Below are 26,832 nucleotides of genomic sequence, written 5' to 3' on the forward strand. Positions count from 1 at the left end.
GTTAGGCCACTGTTGGAATATTGCTTGCAATTCTAGTCCCCTTCCTATCGGAAAGATGTTGTGAAACTTGAAAGGATTCAGAAAAGATTTTCAAAGATGTTGCCAGGGTTGGAGGAGTTGAGCTATAAGGAGAGGTTGAATAGGCTAGGGCTGTTTTCCCTGAAGCGTTGGAGGCTGAAGGGTGACCTTCCAGAGGTTTATAAAATGTTGAGGGGCATGGATAGGATAAATAGACAAGGTCTTTTCCCTGGGATCAGGGAGTCCAGAACTAGAGGGCATAGGTTTAGGGTGAGAGGGGAAAGATATAAAAAAGACCTAAGGGGCAACCTTTTCACACAGAGGGTGGTATGTGTATGGAATGAGCTGCCAGAGGAAGTGGTGGAGGCGAGTGCAATTGCAAAATTTAAAAGGCATCTGGATGGGTATATGAATAGGAAGGGTTTGGAAAGATATGGGCCAGGTGCTGGCAGGTGGGTCTAGATTGATTTGGGATATCTGGTTGGCATGGACGAGTTGGACTGCAGGATCAGTTTCCATGCTGTCCATCTCTATGACTCTATAAAGAAAGCATTTGGTATGCTTTTCTTTATTGTTCAGAGCAGTGAGTATAGGAGTTGGGAGGTCATGTTGTGGCTTGACAGGACATTGGCTAATGCCCGAAACGTTGATTCTCCTGTTCTTTGGATGCTGCCTGACCTGCTGGTCTTTTCCAGCAACATATTTTCAGCTCTGATCTCCAGCATCTGCAGTCCTCACTTCCTCCTAGGACATTGTTGGAATGTTGTGTGCAAATCTGGTCTCCTTCCTATCGGAAGGATGTTGTGAAACCTGAAAGGGTTCAGAAAAGATTTACAAGGATGTTGCCAGGGTTGGATGATTTGAACTATAGGGAGAGGCTGAATAGACTGGGGCTTTTTTTCCCTGGAGTGTTGGAGGCTGAGGGGTGACCTTGTAGAGGTCTACAAAATCATGTGGGGCATGGATAGGGTGAGTAGACAAAGTATTCAGTGGGGGAGTCCAGAACTAGAGGTTTAGGGTGAGGGGGAAAAATAAAAAAAAATTATAAAGGGGCAACTTTTTCACATGGAGGGTGTTGTGTGTATGGAATAAGCTGCCATAGGAAGTGGCTGGAGGCTGGTACAATTACAACATTTAAAAGGCATCTGGATGGGTATATGCATAGGAAGGATTTAGAGGAATATGGGCCAAGTGCTGGAAAATGGGAATGGATTAGGTTAGGATATCTGGTCAACATGGATGAGTTGGACCGAAGGGTCTGTTTCTATGCTGTACATCTCTATGACTTTATTTGTTAGGCAAAGCTATGCTGGCTATCCCTGATCAAACTTGCCTCTTTAGATGAAGATTAATTTTCTGCTTCGGAATTTTTCCAATAGCTTCCCTACCGCTGATGCGAGACTCCTAAACCTGTAATTCTCTGGCTCATCTTTACCATCCTTCTTTAAAAGGGGAATCATGTTAATTGCATGATGTACAGCACAGAAACAGACCCTTCGGTCCAACTCATCCATGTTGACCAAATATCCTAACCCAATCTAGTCCCATTTTCCAGCACTTGGCCCAGATCCTTCTAAACCCTTCCTATGCACCTACCGATTCAGATGCCATTTAAATGTTGTAATTGTACCAGCCTCCAGCCATTCCTCTGGCAGCTTATTCCTTACATGTACCACCTTCTGCGTGAAAAAGTTGCTCCTTAGGTCCCTTTTAAATTTTTCCCCTCTCACTCTAAACCTATGCCCTCTAGTTCTGGACTCCCCCACTGCAAGGAAAAGACTTTGTCCATTCACCCTATTCATGCCTCCAGTCCTCCAATCCTCTGGCACCTCCCCTGTGGCTAGAGAAAAATTAAATATTTAGGTTAGGGTGATTTCCTCCTTTAACTCCCACACCAGCTTGGAATACAAGTCATCTAGGTTTGGGATTTTTAAACCTGCCAAAACCTTCATTACTTTCTCACTCCCTATATCATCTGCTGAAGAACCTCACAGCCCACCTTCCCAAATTCTGTACTTGTAGCTTCCTTCTCCCAAGTGAAGATGTGAATTATTTGTGTAACATTCTACCAGTTCCACGTACAGATTTTCTAATGGGCCCTACTCTTTCTTTGATTATCCTCTTCTCCTGATATATTTGTAGAATATCATGGGATTCTCCCTAACATTACCAGTCAGTATTTTTTCATCCTTCCTATTTGTTCTCCTAATTACTTTCTTAAATTTCCTCTTGAACCTTCTACTAGGGTCTCCATTGATTCTCCCCCTTTGTACATCTTACATACCTTCTTTTTATCCAGTCCTGAGTATTTTTAGATATACAGGGTTCTTTGGTCCTGTTGCTCATTCATTTGCATGTCCTTGGGGGAGTAGGAGGGGCAGTTGATGAGGTTGGCGACAGAGGGTTGTTGTGTGCATGTCCCAGAGATGGTCCCTGAAATGCTCTGTGAGTTGACATCCTTTCTCCCTGATGTAGAGAGGACCACATCAAGAGCAGGGATGAGGTGGGTGGATGCGCAGGAAAATCTGTCCCAGATGTGAAAAGATCCTTTGGGGTCTTGGAAGGAGATGAGGGGAAAAGTTTGGGCGCAGGTTTTACACCTGCGATGGCAAGGGAACATGCAAGTCCTCGGACTCTTTCACCACCAAATCAAAGCCAACTACCAACTGGATGAAGAACTCCTCATCTTCTCCCTTGGGACCCTTCAACCACATGGCATCAACATCGAGTTCACTTGTTTCCTAATCTCCCCTCCCCCTACCTCATCCTAGATCCAACCTTCTAACTTGGCACTGTCCTTTTGACTTGCCCTATCTGTCCACCTTCTCACTGACCTATCACAATTACCCCCTACCTGCATCCACGTATCGCCTTCCCAGCTACCTTGGGCTCAGCCCCTCCCCATCCCCCATTTATCTCTCAGCCCCTTTCCCCCTCCACACTCCTGATAAATGGCTTATGCCTGAAACATTGACTCTCCTGATCCTCAGATGCTGCCTGACCTGCTGTGTTCTTCCAGCACCACACTTTTCGACTTTGACCCTCCAGCACCTGCAGTCCTCACTTTCTCCCAATTTACTGCAGTACCAGGCAAGGTTGTTTTCACAAAATGGTATGACTGCCAGTTGGGACCTGTCTGTCATTTAAAGGGTAATCTTGCATTGAATGAAATTAGCTGCTGTGGGCTTTTTTTATTTCACTGGACTCAGCAATCAGCATTTTTAACCTTCTACATCTCTGGGCCCTTGTACCGTTAAGAATCTGGGTTTTTGTAGCCCATTTCATGCTAGACATCCCATTACAGTCAATGAAGTACATTTGAAATGCAATCAGTGTTATCATTAAGCCAATTTATACACAGCATGATCAACGAATGGTAATATGATAATGACCAGATGATTTGTATTTATGTTGATCATTGAATAAATAATAATTAGGATATGGAATACACTGTCTTGTCCTTCTTCAAAATAGAGTCACAATCTCTTATGTTCACCTGGGAGCAGATTGATTTAATGTAAAACATCAGAAATTATAGAGGTGCGAAAGCAACACTGCCTTGAATTGCACTGTAGTTTCAGCTGAGATTTTTGTGCCCAAAGGATGGTTTTTCAGAATAGGACTTAAGACCCAACACCCAGATGAATCCTAGTTCCTGACATTGCTTCTTGCTTGTATTGCTCTTGTAACATAATATATAAATGCAAGTTGCCCAACCAGAGGACAGTATATCTCCAGAAAGCAGGAACTACCAGCCAGGCACCAATGACAAAGATGGGCAACAGCTATTTTGGATGTTGCTGTTGTCTTGCCAAAGAGAGCAAGTAACTCTTATTCCAGGAAATTCAATGCCGTGGAATGTGGCCATGCATATCAAGGTTAGGACCAGTGACCATAGTACATTTGTGAGCCCAAGATTTGGTAGATTAGATTAGATTACTTACAGTGTGGAAACAGGCCCTTCGGCCCAACAAGTCCACACCGCCCCGCCGAAGCGTAACCCACCCATACCCCTACATCTACCCCTTACCTAACACTACGGGCAATTTAGCATGGCCAATTCACCTGACCTGCACATCTTTGGACTGTGGGAGGAAACCGGAGCACCCGGAGGAAACCCATGCAGACACGGGGAGAACGTGCAAACTCCACACAGTCAGTCACTGTGGAGTGAATTGAACCTGGGTCTCTGGCGCTGTGAGGCAGCAGTGCTAACCACTATGCCACCGTGCCGCCCACAAGGTATAAAAATAACTATGAAGAAATTTGGTTGGACCCCACAGGGACCCCAACATCTGTACACTAACGTACACAAGACTGTTCCAGCTCGCCAGGAAAAAAAGTACCATTGCAGTCCCAACAGACAAACCTCTGAAGAAGCCCCTTAAGAAGCTTAAGGAGGTGTTATGTAGATGTGATTTCCCCCAACCCCCAGGTCTCAAACTCACAGCCCTTTGAAAATGTGGCACCAACTCTTTGGAGTGGACATCGATAAAATAGCTTCAGGCACAAAGGCTAATCTAATATTTTAAATATCAGAAAGACATGTCAAATTGTATTCATGTTAATTTTCAATATCATACAATAACTATCCTAATTATTAATTATACAGTTAACCTTTTGATTCTTTTGCGTTTGAATACAATTTGATAGCAACTCCTGAAGAAAAGTTTGCTCTGTAATATGCATTGCATCTACTAAGCTTTAGGTTAGACCATCCAAATTACTTTAATGTAATCTTATCATAGTCAGCAGACTAAAGTTTTGCAATTAGCATCTGGCCTGTATTTAACTTCAAGCCACATGAACTGAGCTGATTCAGTGTGCTGGCCTGTCCTTTATGGAACAAGTACAAAATAAAAGACTGCAGAACAATATTATAAACCAGATTTAAGTTGGTAAATTTAATTGCTAAATTGCCACCCAATTACAGACTTGAACATAGCATAATGAATAACAAAGCTAAATTTTTTTTAACCCAGTTTATACGTAAGATAAATTTAGCAATGTGATCGACTGAGTATTAATTTTGCTACAAATTATGGGATTTGTGGTGCATTATTTAATAAAAGGCAAATAAAATCTCCCGTTCTCAGCCTTGGGCCATTACCACCCAAGTTTTAACCTAACTTCCTGATGGGATTAGGGTAAGTTTGGAACTGATGCCTATTTTACATTCCCAGCTAATTTTAAGCTGTGTTAAAGTAATATTAATTAAAGGATCTGTACTGAAGAGTTAATGAAGATTAGGACAAAATCATATGTTGCAGAAGGGGATTTGATAAAGTAAGTCAGGTAAAGCTGTCTCGACTGGTAAACGAGTCAAGGTGGGAGCAGCAATAAGATAATCTCTAAAAGAAATAAGAGAAGGTAGAATAAAACAGAGAAATTTCTTCACTCAGGTGAATTTCTAGAATTTTGCAGAGGGGTATGGATGCTTAGTCCTTAAGTGCATTCAAGTTGAGATTGATAGGGATTGATTGGTTCATTTAGTTGTAGTGCGGTATAGAATAATGCCAACAGTGTGAGTTCAGCCCTTATATTCGTCAAAGTAATCCTTGGGGGGTCTGTGTCTGTCTTTTGTCCCATTTAATGATATTATGGTATGAGTTATGACTAGCAGTCCTTTAACGATGTGGACACCAACATAGCTGGCAGGAAGAGCATGCTATTCATAGCTCAGCTTTGATTGGTCGGTCATATTGTTCACATGGAGGAATCCTGTATATAAAAGACTGTACTCTACAGTAAGCGGAATTCAAGGATCTTCACCAGAGGGCATCACAAATTCCAATAAAACCAAGTTCTGAAAGCCAACCACAGAGCTTGCTAGTGGGATCCCAAACATGGACAAAAGCAATCTTGAACAGACTCAAATGGAGAAGTCTCTGCCATCAAACTATTTCAACTTTTGAGATGAGAGTTATTTTCTCCACCGTATGCATGCAGTGGTTATGCAAAATGAACTTGCTCTAACATCTCACAAGACAGACATCAACCTAGACTCTAAGCTAGTTTTCTTTTTCTGTTGGTTCATGAAATCTGCTCACCACAACTTTCTCAAGGTCAACTAGGATAGGTAATAAATCTTGGATCAGCTAGGTATGCTCATGGTACCAAAAGGATTATGGATCACAAACCCACTCAAGTTGATCTACAACAGATTCCGCTGAGAGACTTTGCCGTTACACCTCTCGCAAACTCCTCAATCATCTCGTGCACCAACTCTACAGCAGGTCCCATAACCTTGAAATCAAGTTAGAATCCACACTCTCAGCTTGCACTCAGGATTCCTGATGAAGGGCTTATGCCTGAAACATCGATTCACCTCTCTTTGGATGCTGCCTGACCAGCCGTGCTTTTCCAGTGCCACACACTTTAATTTTGATCTTCAACATCTGCGGTCCTCACTTTCTCCTCAGGATACAGCAGTCCAGTTATGAGGCACTGCCTAATGGACAAGTTGGCAGAACTACACCACGTGCATGCACACCAAAAACAAGAAACAGGAGAAACTTGGCATCACCACCAGCAGTAGCCAAGCCTCCCCTGGCACCAGGGTTGAAAACATTATCACCAGGGGGAAATCAATCAAATTTATTGGACCACGCCCTTCAACTGGAAGGGACTGAAGTTCTCAGCTGAGGGCTCAATGTGTGCCCCACCATCAAAATGGACCACATTGGGTCTTGGGGTAGACACGGAGGATCAGTCCAACACAACCTATGAGTAAATAAAATGAACACATCCACCTAAGCAAGGGGGAAAAAAAAAACATTATAATTGGGATTCTAAAGGAATAAAGTGGTTGGGCAGGAAAATATAGTCGAAGTCGATGATAAGCCATGACTATCAAATAGTGGAGCAGGTTTGAAGGGCTATCTACCCAAAGCACACAGCTCCTGTTTGATATAAGTTTCCCTCACAACGCCCCAGTCAAAAGGGCAGTGGGTGCAGATTCCTTAAGATGTGATTAAACACTTGAAGATAAAAGATCGTCTGTTCCAAGCGCAGAAGATTGAGACTGGGTTTTGTTTTACCCCAGAAACCCTGTGCAAACATTAACACCGAATATATGCTTTAAGATTGACTAAGAACGTTTGCATAGATTTAAAAAAAACATTTGTTTGCTGGTGATCAGACAATGCAGGGAATCAATAGGCTGAACTCGTTCATTTGTATGTGCTATTTTTTCCAGTCCTGTTCGTGAGAAAGAGCCAGTGGAGGCGAGTTTAAGTGTCTCTGGCCCCGCCCTCACGTGACTCACCATCTCGTGTTGTTACAGGACGATGATCAGTTGTACTCAGCGATTTATAAAGCGAGCGTTTTTGGTGAGTCTAGCAACGTGCAAGGAGAAGGCAAGGACAAGAGCAATGGTGAGTGTTTGGTCTACCACAAAGAACTGCGGATGCTGGAAATCTGAAACAAAAACAGAAATTGCTGGCGAGACTCAGCAGATCTGGCAGTAGTCTCTTTTTACAGTATTTTGAAAGACCAGCTTGCACAGAGCAGTTCAAACGTGATTAAAACGTAGAGCCTTTTTCACCACGCTCTGTCTGAATCTGTTCATTTTACCCATTTCAAGGGGCTTTCAAATCCTGGAGCATTGCAAGAGCTGCATTTTTCAACCTCCCCATTTCAGGCCTGCTAATGCTGCTAACCGCCTCTTTGAAACAAAACGGATTAAACCCTCTCGCTGGGTTTTATTCAGCGTTAACCCAAAAGGATTTAGAACTGGAGCATGCTTTAATATGACAAGCTGGGGACATGGGATTCTGTATGAAGAGTGTAACAAATTGCGGTTACATTTAACGATGCCCCCCCCCCACTGGATGGGGGCCAACGCACGAATTGTGAAACACCGTGCAGGAACAAAAACAGAAACGGCTTCAAAAGCTCCGGTCTGGCAGCATCTGTGTAGAGAAATCGGTTAATGTTTTGGGTCAGGTGACCCGTCCTCCATAAAATGCAGAAACTCACCAGCTCTGGCAGAATCTGTGAACAGCAAATCAGTTTCATGCCCAGTGAACCCCTGCGTTTTTCCATTTCTTTCAGATTTTCAGCATCCGCAGTTCTTTATTATGAGCGGATGAAATGGGGTGTTCCTTCCACAACATGTAGGGTAACGACAATCATTGAAACCTTTCAATTTCGCTTCGTTTATTGTCTTTTCGGGGACACCCGATATCGTAGGAGCGACATTAGCAGAAACTTTTTTTTGTACGTTGCGGGTGGCAATGCTGGAGTTGCACCTCAAAACAGCTGTTCTTCCAAATGAATAGGTAGTGGTCAGGTGTAAGTTGCTGCAATATGCAACCCCAGTTGCACCTACCTCAGACTGCGTGGCCTCCCTATTTTCCCTGGCTGTGATGGTGAAAACATTTTACAAAGTGCCTGCAAAATACATTTCAGATTTCAGTATATTTGAAATTAGGTACAGTGCCATGCTCTTCCAAACTGATTTTCACCAGTTTCCTAATCTACTCTCACCATGTGTCATCCAAGCGTCCCAACTCAGCACCACCCTTTTGAACTGTCTATCTTCTGTCTCACCTGAAGCATTCCACTTCCCTGTCTACCTTCCCTCCGCCTCCTTCTTTCAACCCCCCCCCATTAAATATTGCAACATCCACATGCCTGAACCTATCTCTACCTTTGTGTAAACTCAAAATGTTGATCTGCCAATCCTGTCCATCTTTCAGCGAAGTCTCGATTGTATCTTCGATATCAAATGATGAAGGGCTTTTGCCCGAAACGTCGATTTCGAAGCTCCTTGGATGCTGCCTGAACTGCTGTGCTCTTCCAGCACCACTAATCCAGAATCTGTGATATCAAACGCCCACCTGCTTGCTTGTGTTCTTTGCTCATCCTATCTATTTTGTGTTTTGTTTTCTTCATTGCAGTAGTTTTCTTTTTCCCATTGCTTCTAAAGTCTGCAAGATTTGCCTGATCCCTTTAGTGATCCACACTAAGCCAACTTATTCTGATGCAATTCACAAACAAACAAGTTATGATTGCATGTGCCGATAACACCTCTCTTGCACCAGCAAGCATTTTCTTTCCAAAAAATCAAAGAACTGTGAATTCTGGAAATTAAACTATTTTGAAGGGTCACTGAACCTGGAAGGCTTAATTCTGCTTTTTCTCCACAGATGCTGCCAGGCTTGCTGTGTTTTTTCCAGCCATTTCTGATTTTGTTTTTAAGCATTTTCTTTTCATACCTAAGTTTCTTTTGCAGGTCTTATTGTCAAAGGCACAACATACGTGAAATTGTCAGAATTAAGCTCAGTAAAGAATTTTAACAAATACATTTAAAAAAAATCCACAGCACTTCAGTGTAATAAACAGCACCTTGTATATGTCAAAACAGCAGCATATCAAGTGAGAACCAAGTAGAAAAAAGAAAATCCAATTTGCTATTTAAATGCTCCTCTTAGAGGCCCATTGAACATCTGCATTTGCTTTAAAATTTACATCACTGGTAGACAGGGTCGTTAAGGTGTTTAGAATGCTTGCCTTCATCGCTCAGATGTTTGTGTAGAAGAGGGATAATGTTGAGATTGTGCAGAATGTAGGTGAGGCCTCTTCTGGAGTGTGGTATGCAATTCTGGTTGCCCTGTTATCAGAATGGTATTATTCAACTGGAGAGGCTTCTGAAGATTTAGCAGAATGTTATTGGGAATGGAGGGCTTGAGATATAAAAATAGACTGGAAAGTCTGTGTCTCCTTTCACTGAAGTCTAGGTGGCTGAGGGATGGCCTTTATTGAGGCTTATAAAATCATGAGGGGCATAGATGAGGTGAATGACCATGAGGTTCAAAACTAGGATGCATATTGTTGAGGTCTGAGGAGAAGGGTTTCAAAAGGACATGTGTAACTTAGTGGTTCATGTGTGGAATGACCTGCTAGAGAAAATGGATGCAGATGCAGTTAATGTTAAAAAGATATTTGGATAAGGAAAGGATTGGATGGAAATGGACCAACCTTAGGCAGGTAGGACTAGTTTAGGAGCATGGTTGGTGTGGATAGTTTGGACTGAAGGGTCTGATTGCATGCTGTATGACTCTGACTCGAAGTGTTGGTGGAAAGTTTGAGGAAGGGATTTCCAGCACCTCAGGCCAATGCAACTGATGAATGGAGTGATTTTTTTTTTGCAAATTGGATGTGAGAGGCTTCAATTACAGGAGCCCATCTAGCTCTGACACCTCCCTCCCCTTCCTGGACCTCTCCATCTCCCTTAATGACGACCGACTTGACACTGACATTTTTTTACAAACCCACCGACTCCCACAGCCACCTGGATTACACCTCTTCCCACCCTACCTCTTGCAAAAATGCCATCCCGTATTCCCAATTCCTCCGCCGTACCTGCTCCCAGGAGGACCAGTTCCACCACAGAACACACCAGATGGCCTCCTTCTTTAGAGACCACAATTTCCCTTCCCACGTGGTTAAAGGTGCCCTCCAACGCATCTCGTCTACATCCCGCACCTCTGCCCTCAGACCCCACCCCTCCAACCGTAACAAGGACAGAACGCCCCTGGTGCTCACCTTCCACCCTACCAACCTTCGCATAAACCAAATCATCCGCCGACATTTCCGCCATCTCCAAACAGACCCCACCACCAGGGATATGTTTCCCTCCCCACCCCTTCCGCTTTCCGCAAAGACTGTTCCCTCCGTGACTACCTGGTCAGGTCCACGCCCCCCTACAACCCCCCCTCCAATCCTGGCACTTTCCCCTGCCACCGCAGGAACTGTAAAACCTGTGCCCACACCTCCTCCCTCACCTCTATCCAAGGCCCTAAAGGAGCCTTCCACATCCATCAAAGTTTTACTTGCACATCCACTAATATCATTTATTGTATCCGTTGCTCCCAATGCGGTCTCCTCTACATTGGGGAGACTGGGCGCCTCCTAGCAGAGCGCTTTAGGGAACATCTCCGGGACACCCACACCAATCAAGCACACCGCCCCGTGGCCCAACATTTCAACACCCCCTCCCACTCTGCCGAGGACATGGAGGTCCTGGGCCTCCTTCACCGCCGCTCCCTCACCACCAGACACCTGGAGGAAGAACGCCTCATCTTCCGCCTCGGAACACTTCAACCCCAGTGCATCAATGTGGACTTCAACAGTTTCCTCATTTTCCCCTTCCCCCACCTCACCTAAGTTCTAAACCTCCAGCTCAGCACTGTCCCCATGACTTGTCCTACCTGCCTATCCACTCCACCCTCTCCTCCCTGACCTATCACCTTCATCCTCTCCCCCATTCACCCATTGTACTCTATGCTACTTTCTCCCCACCCCCACCCTCCTCTAGCTTATCTCTCCATGCTTCAGGCTCACTGCCTTTATTCCTGATGATGGGCTTTTGCCCGAAACATCAATTTCGAAGCTACTTGGATGCTGCCTGAACTGCTGTGCTCTTCCAGCACCACTAATCCAGAATCTGGTTTCCAGCATCTGCAGTCATTGTTTTTAGCTCCGATCTGAAAGACTTGTCTGGCCTTGATTAGAGACCCTTGTACAGCCAAGGGTCAATAGCCCAAGATTGAACTGCTGGAGAATGATGGTATCGTGCTCCATTTTGGAGTGTGAAAATATTATTGGAAGTGACTTTTTGCTCATCTAATGTCTTGGGTTCTTGGACTCAAATCAAAATTTAAAAAATTAGTTTGCATATGTATGGCTGTGATCGTTAACATGTTAAATCACAAATATTTGAACCAAAATAAAAGTATGCTTTTTACAATATATATTAATGATATAGAAAATGGTATTAGTAATAACATTAGCAAATTTGCTGATGATACTAAGCTGGGTGGCAGGGTGAAATGTGAGGAGGATGTTAGGAGATTACAGGGTGACCTGGACAGGTTAGGTGAGTGGACAGATGCATGGCAGATGCAGTTTAATGTGGATAAATGTATGGTTATCCACTTTGGTGGCAAGAACAGAAAGGCAGATTACTACCTAAATGGAATCAATTTAGGTAAAGGGGCAGTACAGAGAGATCTGGGTGTTCTTGTACACCAGTCAATGAAGGTAAGCATGCAGGTGCAGCAGGTAGTGAAGAAGGCTAATAGCATGCTGGCCTTCATAACAAGAGGGATTGAGTATAGAAGCACAGAGGTTCTTCTGCAGCTGTACAGGGCCCTGGTGAGACCACACCTGGAGTACTGTGTGCAGTTCTGGTCTCCAAATTTGAGGAAAGACATTCTGGCTATTGAGGGAGTGCAGCGTAGGTTCACGAGGTCAATTCCTGGAATGGCGGGACTAACGCTGGAAGACTAGAGCGACTGGACTTGTATACCCTTGAGTTTAGAAGACTGAGGGGGGGGCATATGATTGAGGCATATAAGATTATTAAAGGATTGGACACTCTGGAGGCAGGAAGCATGTTTCCGCTGATGGGTGAGTGCTGATCCAGAGGACACAGCTTAAAAATACGGGGTAGACCATTTAGGACAGAGATGAGGAGAAACTTCTTCACCCAGAGAGTGGTGGCTGTGTGGAATGCTCTGCCCCAGAGGGCAGTGGAGGCCCAGTCTCTGGATTCGTTTAAGGAAAGAGTTGGATAGAGCTCTCAAGGATAGTGGAATCAAGAGTTATGGAGATAAGGCAGGAACAGGATACTGATTAAGGATGATCAGCCATGTTCATATTGAATGGTAGTGCAGGCTCGAAGGGCAGAATGGCCTACTCCTGCAACTATTGTCTATGCTCAAGCATGAATTAAATTTGAAGATTTGATAAAGATGCGCACCTTTAAGTGCTCTGCCTGACTCTGGTGTGTGAAATTTTGCCTTGGGTTTTTTGCATGCTCTGTACAAAAGCATTCCCCTGCACTGCTTTTTTTTTTGACATTGTTACAGTGTTATTCTTCAACATGTTCATGTATATCTTTCAGCTTGTTTCAATCCAGTACACAGAGTGCCAGATATTTCTCACAAATAATTAAATCTTTACTACAACAATTAGATTGTGTTCTTCTATCTAAGAAAATAAAGTTAATTAAACCCAATTTGTCTGCTAACTGCTTGAAACTGCTGCAGTAATAAGCTTCTTTTGAGAAATGTCAATACCTACATTTTTCCCATCTCCTTCAGAATTGGTCAGTTTGATTTTCTGATGCTTTCTGTTTTCAGCATCAGAGTTGATTGGTTGCAAAGGCACTTAATCCCAAAAACAAAATAGCACGTCAGGTACTAACAGATTTTGCTTGTTTAGAAATGTTTCTGATAAAGTTGGGTAAATTTAGTAATTCTTTAATGTTTTTCCATGAGATTTCAAATTAGTTGTCTCTCCAGGCTGTTGGCTACAGATGGTGTGGGCTTTTGTATACTTATAAATAAAGCAGACTTTTGTATTGTGCATACTGTGTTTTTAGTGAAGTATAGGTGTGATTGTTTTTTTTGTCAAACACCAGTTTTATCTTGCCATTAGACTACAGAAACATTTACACTTTCCTTCAGTGTTCAATCCCACAAATGTTGACAGCTCTTGGTCTAATCTTTATACATGTTCCCAGTACATGAGTAAGCTGTACTCTTCTGGAGAAGGACCCCCAACCTTGTCTATTTGTGAGGCTTGCAGCACTTTTATAAGTCTCCAAGCCTTGACATGGATCTGCTGTGATTTGGATTTTGAAATGTCTGCAAATTAATCATATAGGATGGCCCAAAACAATGGGATGGACTATCTTAGTTTGCCCAAAAATTAGGACAACTGTCGCTTCTTGCTGAAGTGCACTTCTTTTTGCATTTGTGAGCAGTTGTTAATGATGCTGACCCTAACTTCATTTATTCATCTTTCTTTAAAATGAAAGAGCAAGTAATTCAAAAATCTGCACAATGGATTTTTAATCATGAATCAGCTGGAGATGATTTTACTGATTATAGAACAATGACTAATATGATAAAATTTGGCTTAATTCAGACAAATTTTTTTATTTCATGTATTTCTCCTTTGACTCTCCATTCTCATGTGAACCAGAAGCTGAATGGAACGATGAGTAGCAAATTTTGACACTAATTTCCAAAGGCCTCGGGTTTTGTGGCATTCTTCTGTGGACAGTGTTCTAGGTATTGAGCTAGTTTCTAAGTGTTTATTTTGCACTGTAACCTAGTTATTCAAATTAGTAGAACCTATCACAGGTGAGGTGCCGGAAGACTGGAGGTTGGTTAATGTGGTGCCACTGTTTAAGAAGGGTGATAAGGACAAGCCAGGGAACTATAGATCAGTGAGCCTGATATCGGTGGTGGGCAAGTTGTTGGAGGGAATCCTGAGGGACAGGATGACCATGTATTTGGAAAGGCAAGGACTGATTTTAGGGATAGTCAACATGGGTTTATGCATGGGATATCATATCTCTCAAACTTGGTTGAGATTTTTGAGGAAGTAACATAGAGAATTGAGGGCAGAGCAGTAGATGTGTTCTGTATTTATTTCAGTAAGGCATTCGACAAGGTTCCCCATGGGAGACTGATTAGCAAGGTTAGATCTCACTGAATACAGGGAGAACTAGCCATTTGGATACAGAACTGGCTGAAAGGTAGAAGACAAATGGTTGTGATGGAGGGTTGTTTTTCAGACTGGAGGCCTGTGACCAGTGGAGTGCCACAAGTAATGGTGCTAGGTCCTCTACTTTTTGTCATTTACATAAATGATTTGGATGTGAGCATAAGAGGTGCAGTTAGTAAGTTTGCAGATGCCACCAAAATTGGAGGTGTAGTGGACAGCGAAGAGGGTTACCTCAGATTACAACAGGATCTTGACCAGATGGGCCAACGGGCTGAGAAGTGGCAGATGAAGTTTAATTCAGATAAATTCTGTTAAGAAACATATAAAGTTAAAAGAGAAAAAGTATAACCTAGCAAAGATAGGTGGGAAACGGAGGACTGGGAAGGTTTTAAAGAACAACAGAGGATTACGAAGAAGGAAATACGCAGAGGAAAAAAATGAGGTACGAAGGTAAACTGGCCAATAATATAAAGGAGGATAGTAAAAGTTTTTTTTTAGGTATGTGAAAGGCAAAAAAATGGTGAAGACTAAAATTGGGCACTTGAAGACAGAAACAGGGGAATATATTACGGGGAACAAAGAAGTGGCAGAAGAATTGAATTGGTACTTCAGATCTGTGTTCACTCGGGAAGCCACAAGCAATCTCCCTGAGGTAACAGTGGCTGAAGGACCTGAACTGAAGAGAATTTATATTTGCCAGGAATTGGTGTTGGAGAGACTGTTTAGGTCTGAAGGTTGGTAAGTCTCCGGGGCCTGATGGTCTACATCCCAGGGTACTGAAGGAGGTGGCTCGGGAAATCGTGGATGCGTTGGTGATTTATTTTCCAGAGATCGATAGATTTGGGATCAGTTCCTGCGGATTGGAGGGTGGCTAATGTTGTACCACTTTTTAAGAAAGGTGAGAGAGAGAAAGCAGGAAATTATAGACCAGTTAGTCTGATCTCAGTGGTGGGAAAGCTGCTGGAGTCTACCATAAAGGGTGAAATTACGACACATCTTGATAGTAGTAACAGGATAGGTCAGAGTCAGCATGGATTTATGAAGGGGAAATCATGCTTGACTAATCTTCTGGAATTTTTTGAGGATGTAACTCTGAAGATGGACGAGGAAGATCCAGTAGATGTAGTATACCTGGACTTTCAGAAAGTTTTTGATAAAGTCCCACATAGGAGGTTAGTGAACAAAATTAGGGCGCATGGTATTGGGGGCAAAGAACTAACTTGGATTGAATGTTGGTTGGCTGATAGGAAACAGTAGTGATAAACTGCTCCATTTCGGAATGGCAGGCATTGACCAGTGGGGTACTGCAGGGATCAGTACTGGGACTGCAGCTTTTTACAATGTATGCTAATGATATAGAAGATGGTATAAGTAATAACATTAGCAGATTTGCTGATGATACTAAACTGGGTGGCAGGGTGAAATGTGAGGAGGATGTTAGGAGATTACAGGGTGTCCTGGAAAGTTAGGTGAGTGGGCAGATGCAGTTTAATGTGGATAAATGTATGGTTATCCACTTTGGTGGCAAGAACAGAAAGGCAGATTGCTACCTAAATGGAATCAATTTAGGTAAAGGGGCAGTACAGAGAGATCTGGGTGTTCTTGTACACCAGTCAATGAAGGCAAGCATGCAGATGCAGCAGGTAGTGAAGAAGGCTAATAGCATGCTGGCCTTCATAACAAGAGGGATTGAGTATAGAAGCAAAGAGGTTCTTCTGCAGCTGTACAGGGCCCTGGTGAGACCACACCTGGAGTACTGTGTGCAGTTCTGGTCTCCAAATTTGAGGAAAGACATTCTGGCTATTGAGGGAGTGCAGCGTAGGTTCACGAGGTCAATTCCTGGAATGGCGGGATTGCCTTACACTGAAAGACTGGAGTGACTGGGCTTGTATACCCTTGAGTTTAGAAAACTGAGAAGGGATGTGATTGAGACATATAAGATTTTATTAAAGGATTGGACACTCTGGAGGCAAGAAACATGTTTCTGCTGATGGGTGAGTGGCGAACCAGAGGACACAGCTTAAAAATACGGGGTAGACCATTTAGGACAGAGATGAGGAGAACCTGCTTCACCCAGAGAGTGGTGGCTGTGTGGAATGCTCTGCCCCAGAGGGCAGTGGAGGCCCAGTCTCTGGATTCATTTAAGAAAGAGTTGGATAGAGCTCTCAAGGATTGTGGAATCAAAGATTATGGAGATAAGGCAGGAACAGGATACTGATTAAGGATGATCAGCCATGTTCATATTGAATGGTATTGCAGGCTCGAAGGGCAGAATGGCCTACTCCTGCACTTGTTGTCTATTGTCTAAATGTGAGGTGGGAAAGCAAATCTTAGCAGGACTTATACGCTTAATGGTAAGGTCGTAGGGAGTGTTGCTGAACAAAGACCTTGGAGTGCAAGTTCATAGCTCCTTGAAAGTGGAGTTGCAGGTAGATAGGATAGTGAAGAAGGCATTTGGTACGCTTTCTTTTATTGGTCAGCGTATTGAGTACAGGAGTTGGGAGGTCATGTTGTGGCTGTACAGGACATTGGTTAGGCCACTATTGGAATATTATGTGCAATTCTGGTCTCCTTCCTATTGGAAAGATGTTGTGAAACTTGAAAAGATTCAGAAAAGATTTACAAGGTTGTTGCCAGTGTTGGAAGATTTGACTTATAGAGAGAGGTTGAACAGGCTGGGGCTGTTTTTCCCTGGAGCGTCGGAGGCTGAGGGGTGACCTTTATAAAGGTTTCCAAAATTGAGGGGCATAGGGTAAATAGGCAAAGTCTTTTTCCCTGGGGTTGGGGAGTCCAGAACTAGAGGACATAGGGGAAAGATATAAAAGAGACTTAAGGGGCAAATTTTTCAGAGGGTGGTACATGTATGGAATGAGCTGCCAGAGGAAATGGTGGAGGCTGGTACAGTTGCAACATTTAAGAGGCATTTGGATGGGTATATGAGTAGGAAGGGTTTGGAGGAATGTGGGCCGGGTGCTGGCAGGTGGGACTAGATTGGGTTTCCATGTCTGGCCGGCATGGACGGGTTGGACCGAAGGGTCTGTTTCCATGCTGTACATCTGACTTCTGTTTTGAGGTGATATTTGGATAGGAGTAATGATTTTTCATTTGAAACATTTATATACTAAGCGTTGTCATTGCCAAACAGGCTGCCATGCTAATAGTGGGTTGTATTTAACATTCAAGTTGTGCATTAAATCTTTAAATGGCATTTAACTTGGTTGTCTTAAATATTATAATTTCTTTTTCTGAAGTAGCTGAGAATCTCTCTAGATAACAGGAAACTGCATTTCTAGAAGTGCTTCAAGATTGCTGTAAATTACTTGAATTATTGACTTCAGCTAGGATTCTTTCCAGGGTTGTTTTCCTCTTTCATCAAGAGAATGTCTGTGGACTGTTTAATCTTGTGGCTTGCCATGTTCTGATGGTGGTGTGGTAACTAACCTTTGCACTACAGAGTCTTCCCTTTGACTGCTACCCTGTGAATCACAGGGATCAAAAAAATTTGATCTGAGCAGAAACAAAAATCGGGGCAAACTTGGGTCTGACAGCATCTGTGGAGAGAAATCAGTTTATGTTTTGAGTTTAGTGACCCTTCCGAACAGTAGTTTTTCAGAACTGACCTGGTGTTCTGAAGAAGGGTCACTCAGACTTGCTGAGTTTTGCCAGCAACTTGCATTTTTTTTGTTTCGGATTTCCAGCATTTGCAACTCTTTGGTTTTTCTGATCTGAGCAGCACGCTTGCTGGAAATAAAATTCCAATTTCATAGTGTGACAGGTTTTCACCTGCACAGTGATGGAGGTGAGTTAAGGCTATTAATTAATGGAGCTGAGCAAATGAAGGTTTTATTCTCTGCCAAATTTAATTGACCTTGAGGTGACCGTGCTGCAGTTGTACCATAGCAATGACTGGGGCTTGGCACTTTCCACTCATCTGGTAAAATAGTACTTGTCTGCATACTTGCAAAAAAAAATAGTAAAAAGTATGTACAGTTGTGGGACAAATCTGCCTGTGGAACAATAATCTAGATTGAATGTTTGTTTATTTTTATGCATCCTAATTGGGTATTAATTAAAACAACTTTGTTAACTTTAACATTCAGTATGTTCTCAGCATCTATCTTTGTCCATTTTCAAGATGGACAGAAGGGGTCCAAATAGCTGAAGTATTTGACAATACTTACGGGTTTATGTTGATGTGTTTGTTTGATTACAAAGAAATGTACATGTTCCCTTTTTTTTAGCTAGATGTAAAATTAGTTTCTAATGAATGGATTGGACACTTTTTTTCTACTCATGAAATTTCTTTCAGAGTGCGCAACCAGAAGACTGGAGTAAGGCCACATCTGTTTATCAGTTTACAATCACGGACATAGATGGCAAAGAGGTGAATCTGGAAGAATACAAGTGAGTGAACAAGCATGTTGCTGCCTTGTTCAGTTCCATTTACAGAATACTTGAACTGCTTCTAAAAGCTTGCTTACAAAGTTTCCAGTGTCTGTCTGAAAGTTATGCTGTGTTCCTTCATTTCTTGAGAAATACAAGCTGTTTACTGAGCAGCCTGTTCAGAATTGCTATCTGGAGCAGGAGGGACTTGTACCTGGGCTGGAGATGGGGCCACTGCACCATTTCTCTCTTCTGAAATGGTCTTCGAATCGCTGTGTATTTCTGATCAACACAGCATTTATTGTCCTCTTGCTTGAACAACTGCAATCTCCATGTGTAAAGAAGGGGATTCTAGGGTTTGAGCAAATGGAAGTGAAGAGATTGTCATAGTTCCAAGTCAGGCTTGGAGGGAAATTTGTAGGTGGTGTTATTTTGTATCTGTTCACCTTCTCTAGGTGACTGCGGTTGCAAGTTTGGAAGGTGCTGTCAAACGACCCATGGTGACTGTCATTGGAGGAAGTGAATATTAGTGGTTGATGGGATGCCATTCAAATGGGCTGCTTAGCCTGAGTGGTAGTTACCTCGAATGTTGCAGCTGCACTCCTCCAGGCACCGACGGTTTGTGCCTTGGAGACGGTGGATTAGTGTCCCCTTCTGACTCCCCAAAGTCTGTAATAGCTGTCTGTGCAATCTACGAAGATGTACTGTAGAAATGTACAAAGATTTGGAAATAGCACCTTCCAAGCTGTTGACCACCAACATCACAGAAGGAGAAGGTAGTAGCTACATTGGAGCATCACCACCTGCAAGCTTTCCTCCAAGGCACACTTCATCCTGACTTAAATATATTGTAATTCCTTCAATGCTGCTGGATCAAAACCCTATTCTCTCCCTGACTGCATTGTATGTCAGATGGACTGCAGTGGGCTGAAGAAGGCATCTCTCTACCTTCTGGAGAGCAACTAAGAATAGAAACTAAGTGCTGGCTATGCCAGCAACACCCACTTTCCATGAATGAATAAAACAAATCCACTTTGGCCATTGCTAATGTTTCCTTCTCACTGACGGCTTCCTGTTTGTCAAGTTGCTTTTGGTTTTCTGGCATGTATTGGATTTCCAAAATAGACCATCTCTACTACCTGTCTTTGCATTTCCCAGGAATTCCCCCACATGGTTTTGATTCAGGCACATAATCCATTCCACACGCAAGCCTCTTGGAGAAGCTTTGCACACAAATGCATTAGATATTCAGTTTTATACGAGGTTATTTCAAGTGAAAGGTCCAGCCCCTGCAAATTATGTAGCAGATTTCTAGACTATTTGACTGATATTTAGAAATATTGCAAATGCAATTAAATGAAAATATGGAGTGACTTAATTTGAAGAAGAGTGGAGTGGAGGGCTGAAGAAGGGTTTACTCCCGAAATGTCGATTCTCCTGCTCCTTGGATGCTGCCTGGCCTGCTGTGTTTTTCCAGCACCACATTTTTTAACTCTGGTCTCCAGCATCTGCAGTCCTCACTTTGTCCCACTCCACTGTTCTAGGAGAATGTAAATTAGTAGAGAAGTTGCAAGACCAGGGGCTTGCATATCCCAATCTTTGGCAGGACAGGTTTGCTGATTAACAAACCTACAGGATATTTAACTTTTATGATTTAAAAGTACAGTATAAAAATGTTTTGTCTAAAACTTAAGTCACTTTCTTTACTGATTTTGTTTGCTGTTGACCAGTAGCATTCTTGCTTGAGGGACATCTTGTTTCATTGCTCCTTCTCCATCTCCTTTCCCTGGAAAATTGGCTTTGTCATTCAATCTATACCCTATCTCTTACACACACACTTCAGACATTATTCCACTCACTCCTTGCTCATAACCTAGTTTGGTAGAAGGTCACAGGCCTGAAGCATTAACTAACTTTTTTTTCCATGCTGTTGTTCAGATCTGACCTGTTTATTTCCAGCATTTTTCTTTTATGCCAGAATTAAAATAATTGAGAGCTGAAGAATTTTTAACGTAACAAGTTATGAACTGGAATGTATAGTGAAAGGATAAGTCTGTAGAAATCCTGTACTCTTTTATTAAAACAAATTGCATTTCTACTTGAAAGAGAATTTACAAGAGGCTAGACTAATTTAATTAGCTAGCTTTCAAAAACTAGGCATAGTTGCTCCCATTAAGAAACTGATTGATTGTAACTGGATTATTCATAGTTATACATTTTCCCCACCCAAACCTGACATGAATCAACATATTTTTAAAATTCAGTTTCACCATTTGTCTTGGCAGGATTCAAACCCAGGTCCTCAGAACATTGCTTGAGTTTTTGGGATTAATAGTCTATTGATAGTATGCTTAGGCCATTGCCTCCTTACTAAAGTACACTAATTCTAATTTCCATTTGATGTCACCACTTAATTGTTCAGTGTTTCAAATTTTGCTTCTGTCTTGCAACAAGCCCAAATTTGTAATTTGTCTGGCTTGAGTAAGAGGGCAGAAACCCAGTTGTGGTTTTTCTTTTCTCCTCTAGCATTTACCATTTGAAAAACAAGTTTGACCAGTTTCAAACAAGGTGATCTGCAAGAGATGATAAGATTCTGAACCAGTTCTTCAATTCAAAACTTTGGCAGGATTTTGGAATGACCTTGTGGATCTTTGGCATTCCTTTCAATGAGTTCTCATTGGGCCCAAAATTGGCTAAAGATGAGTCTGACTCTGGAGGGTTTTAAAAATAAAAGCATTGGCATTAGACTTAAACCAAGAGACGATAAATTTCAAGACCACTAACATTGTTCTAAAACCTAATGCACCATAACACACTAAGGGGCTCTGTGCCAGAAGACCAACATCTCCTTGTAACTTGACAGCTGTGTTCTTTTCACTACATCTGACCACTCTAATGATGTTCATAGAAAATAATCCACACTTTATTCCGTAGTGATTCACTTTCACTTTCTAATTGTTCCCTGTCACTTGGTAACACTTTGCAATTCAGTGGAAAACAAAATATGAAAGATCTCATTCTGTGCTGGTGTGGATCAGTTTGATTCCTAAATTTCAAGCAGTCTGAAAATCTTGATATGCTGTATCTCTGGGGTCAAAGGCCTTTTTCTTCACCTCAATTATTTTGAGTTTCAAATTTTATTTTTGTTCAGAAATAGGCTTTTTTTTTTTTTGCTTTGCTGTCTCCAAGGAATTTTATTTTAAACTTGTAGGATGCGTGTCACAGGCTGGGCCAAGGTTTTTGTTTGTTTTGAGAACTGCACTAACATAGCTTTTTATAAAGTGTTTTTTTGTATTTGCCTACGCTAAGCAACTGCAACCTTTCAGTCTATGCAATTCCTAATAGAATGAAAACCTGTTCCACCCTTGATGTTTAACTTGTGCAAGTTCCAGTAGTTAGCCTGCGGAGTGGCTGTACTTTCGTGCATGTTGTTATTCTTGAGGAATTTTTAACCCAGAAATGCTAAAGTAGCTGCCACACAGACCACCACTGACAGCCTGCTGCAAACAGTCACAGGAAATCTTTACATGCATGCTGTTGATATAATGAGGGGCCCTTCAGAATCCGAAATACTTCAGAGCCACGGCTGCGTACTTGGATTTTCTTTACTGTTCCTCACTGCTTCTGTTAGTGATGTATCTCCTTGTTCAGATGTCAAAATGGCTGCTAGTGCATGCATTCATTAGGATCCATGACCACTTGACTATGACTGTACCCCACCAGTCAACTTGTGGTTAGCATCACTGTCGTTACTTGATTTGTCTGTATGCTTGAAACAAATATGTCACAGTCTTGTTTATTTTTTTTTAGGGGACTTGTCTGCATTTTTGTAAATGTGGCCTCCAAATGAGGAAAGACTTCCGTAAACTACACTCAGCTTGTTGAACTGGATAGTAAATATGCTGAGAAAGGTTTACGGATTTTGGCTTTCCCCTGCAATCAGTTTGGTAAGCAGGTAAGCTTGGGAAAACACCATGTTCAGCATGCAGATTTTCTCCATCTTTCCAACCTGTTGGTTTTAATAGCATCATGTTGCTGTTTCTTCATATACAGCCCTAAAAGGGTGTATTTTATTAGATTCCTATCCCCTCTAATCTGTGTAAACTCAGTGGAAAATTATGGGAATAGGAGTGGGCCATTCAATGCCTTGAGTCTGTTCTGCCATTCAACAAGATTATGGCTCTTCTGTGGCTTAACTCCATATGCCTGCCTTTGGCCAGTTCCTTTTATACTTTTGTTTGACCAAAATTGATCTAACTTACATTTTAAAACTAACAATTGACCTAGCATCAATTGCTATTTTTTTTTCCAGGAGAACATTCGAACATTCCAAACCTGTTTGCATGTAGAAGTGCTTCCTAATACCTTTGCTGAATGGTTTGGCCCTAATTTTTTTTAAGACTTTGCACCCCCCCCCCAGTTCTGGAACTCCAAATAGTGGAAATCTATTATCTTTATCTACTCTGCATTTTCCTGTTAATGACCTGAACTTTTGATCAGATCATCCCTCAATCTTCTAATTTCTAGAGAAAACTTGCTTAATTTGTGTAATCTGTCCTCAAAATTCACCCTTGAAATCAAGGTATTTATTCTCAAATGTACTTTGCAGTCTGTTCAAAACCAAAATCCTTCCTTGTTGCCCAGATCCATTTGCAGAATTCCAATTGGACTGCAACCAGAGCTGTACACAGATGCAGTAGAAAGTCTGCATCCTTTTACTCCTGTCTTCTCTTTTTTTTTCTAAAGGCCAGCATTCCATTTAGATTTCTTGATTATTTTTTCTTCTGCAACTGTTCATAACATTTTTAAAGATGAGCTCCCCAAATTTGTTTGGGTATCCAAACTTTGTACCATCTAGAAAGTACCCTGATCTATCCTTTTTTGGTCCAAAATGGATAACCTTGTATTTTGTTACATTGAAATCCAATCTGGCACAACTTTGCCCAATCATTTAGACTGACATTATCCTATTTGTAATAGAAGTTATCACTGCTGTAGATTTGGAACTGAAATGAGATGGAATCTCTTCAGCCAGAGGGTGGTTAATCTGTGAACTCATTGCTGCAGAGAACTGTGGAGGCCAGTCAATAAGTGTATTTAAGACTGAGATTCTTGACTGGTGAGGGGATCCAGGGTTACAGGGAGAAGACCGGAGAATGAGAACATATCATCAGGCAGAGCAGACTCTGGGCTGTCCGGCTTGCTTCTGCTGCTTTCTCTTGTGGTCTTATGATTTCTGATTTGAACTTACTTCAGACTGAATGAACTGTTTAACAATTCTGACTGCCTCTTTTATTTTAATGATTTATAGATGTTGCAACAATTATCCATCCAGGTACTGGTGTATTATCTACTGAAGTTGCATTCCCAACACTTTCTGGATGGATACCTAAAGCTTTTGATCATTGGAATTGTAATTAATTGAGTTTTGGACACTAATGAAATCGAAATTTAAAAGTACAGACTAAAACATTTTAATATTGCCATTTGTTTCAGGAACCTGGAGATGAGAAACAAATAAAAGCATTTGCAAATACATACAATGTAAAGTTTGGCATGTCCAGCAAAATTGATGTCAATGGGGATAACGCCCACCCTTTGTGGAAATGGATGAAGGAGCAGCCAAAAGGGAAAGGACTCCTTGGAAAGTATGTTTATATCTAATATTTTGCTAAACCAAGAATTTCTATTATTTCTATTAAATAGAATCCTTTATTTCAGCTGTGTATCAAAGGCACCTCTCAACACTACTTCAGCCCAAAACATAGTGGTATCTTGCACAATTATAATTAAGAAATCCTTAATTCTAAGTGCTAAGTCTCTCTCTTTATAGGTGCATACCCAATTCACTTTTTTTTAAAAGAAAGCAGCTGAGGTTTGACCAAATTCTAAATCTCTTTAATGTAGAGTTAGCACTTAATATTAAACTGAGTAAGGTCTCTCTCCCAAAACAATTTAACACTTGCATTTTGTTTTTACAGTGCCATTAAGTGGAACTTCACAAAGGTATGGAAGCTATTTATTCTAGTATTGAGCATGTATATTTTCTATAAAGGGCATGTAATAAAAATCCAGAGTCATCGAGATGTACAACATGGAAACAGACCTTTTTTGGTCCAATTCGTCCATGCCGACCAGATATCCTAACCTGACCTAGTCCTATTTGTCAGCACTTGGCATGTATCTCTCTAAGCCCTTCCTTATCACATACCTATCCAGATGCCTTTTTAAATGTTGTAATTGTACCCGTCTCTACCTCATCCTCTGCTGCTTGATCCATACATACACCATCCTGTGTAGAAAAAGTTGCTACTTAGGTCCCTTTTTAAAAAAAAATAATTTTTTTTCCCCTTCCCCCTAAACCTGTGCCCTCCTAGGTCTGAACTCCCAAACCCCAGAGAAAAGCAATGTCTATTCACCCTATCCATGCCTCTCATCATTTCATGAACCTCTATAAGGTCACCCATCAGCCTCTGCTCTAGGGGAAACAGCCCCAACCTTTTTAGCCTCTCCCTATAGCTCCAACCCTGGTAACATCCTTGCAAATCTTTTCTGAACCCTTTCAAGTTTCACAACATCCTTCTGGTAAGAGGGAGACCAGAATTGCACACGACATTTCAATAGTGGCCTAACCAATGTTCTGTACAGCTGCACCATGACCTCCCAACTCCTGTACTTATACTCTGACCAATAAAGGAAAGCATACCAAACACCGCCTTCACTATCCTATCTACCTGCGACTCCACTTTCAAGAACAATGAACCTGCAGTCCAAGATCTTTGTTCAGCAACACTCCCTAGGACCTTACCATTAAGTGTAGAAGTCCTGCCCTGATTTGCCTTTCCAAATTGCAGCACCTCACATTTATCTAAACTAAATTCAATCTGCTATTTCTTGAGCTTTTTTTTCTCTCCCGTGTTTGAAATATTTCAAAGTGTTTTTAACATGTCCCTGACGTTTGTTCAGAAAACAAGTATGACCATCACCTCCGGTACAAGAAAAAAGCAGATGGATTACTAAGGACAGAAAGGGAACTGGCGGGCAGTGCAGGGAGCCCCGGTGGCTGGTCCCCTCAAAAACCAATATATGGTTTTGGATACGGTTAGCGGGGAGGGGGATGACTTTTTATCAACGGTAAGCCATAGGGTACACCTCTCTGGCACGGAGTCTGTCCCTCTTGCTCAGAGGGAAAGAGAGGAGATGAGCAGATTTAGTTATTGGGGACTCCATAGTTTAGGGGACAGATAGGAGGTTCTGTGGGAACAAGAGAGACTCATGGTTGGTGTGTTGCCTCCCAGGTGCCAGGGTTTGTGATGTCTCTGATTTGTGTATTTGGGATCCTTGAGGGGGAGGGAAGCAGCCCCAAGTAACTGTCCACACACCTACTAACGACATAGGTAGAAAATGGGATGGGGATTTTAGGCAGAAATTCCGGGAGCTAGGATGGAAGCTTAGTGCTAGAACAAACGGTTGTTAGCTCTGGTTTGTTGCCTATGCTACATGCTAGTGAGGTGAGGAATAGGGAGAGAGGAGTTGAACACGTGGCTACAGGGATGGTGCAGGGGGGAGGGTTTTGGATACTTGGATAATTGGGGCTCAGTCTGGAGTAGGTGGGACCTCTACAAACAGGGTGGTCTACACCTGAACCAGAGGGCTACCAATATCCTGGGAGGGTTTAAACCACTTCTGCAAGGGATGAACACCTAAAATGTAGCTCCAGTGGTGGCAACTAGTTTAATGCAGAAAAGTGTGAGATGATTCACTTTGGAAGGAGCAACAGGAATAGAGTACTGGGCTGATGGGAAGATTCATGGTAGTGTAGATGAGCAGAGAGATATGTGTCCATGTACATAAATCCCTGAAAGTTGCTACCCAGGTTGATAGTTGTTAAGAAGGCATATGGTG

General features: G+C 42.2%; 1 protein-coding gene across 2 annotated transcripts in view; it reads left to right on the forward strand.

The window, feature by feature from the left end:
- The window catches only part of LOC140494682 (phospholipid hydroperoxide glutathione peroxidase-like), a 41,401-nt gene that overhangs the window by 7,623 nt on the left and 6,946 nt on the right, over positions 1-26,832 (forward strand). For both annotated transcript variants that reach the window (XM_072594152.1, XM_072594153.1), the window contains exons 2-6: positions 7,304-7,394; positions 18,854-18,948; positions 22,738-22,882; positions 24,424-24,575; positions 24,909-24,933. In XM_072594152.1, the coding sequence (XP_072450253.1) occupies positions 7,304-7,394; positions 18,854-18,948; positions 22,738-22,882; positions 24,424-24,575; positions 24,909-24,933 (508 nt within the window). The remainder of the gene's footprint in view (positions 1-7,303; positions 7,395-18,853; positions 18,949-22,737; positions 22,883-24,423; positions 24,576-24,908; positions 24,934-26,832) is intronic.

Source organism: Chiloscyllium punctatum, chromosome 24 (genome assembly GCF_047496795.1).
Source record: "Chiloscyllium punctatum isolate Juve2018m chromosome 24, sChiPun1.3, whole genome shotgun sequence".
Classification (NCBI taxonomy): domain Eukaryota; kingdom Metazoa; phylum Chordata; class Chondrichthyes; order Orectolobiformes; family Hemiscylliidae; genus Chiloscyllium; species Chiloscyllium punctatum.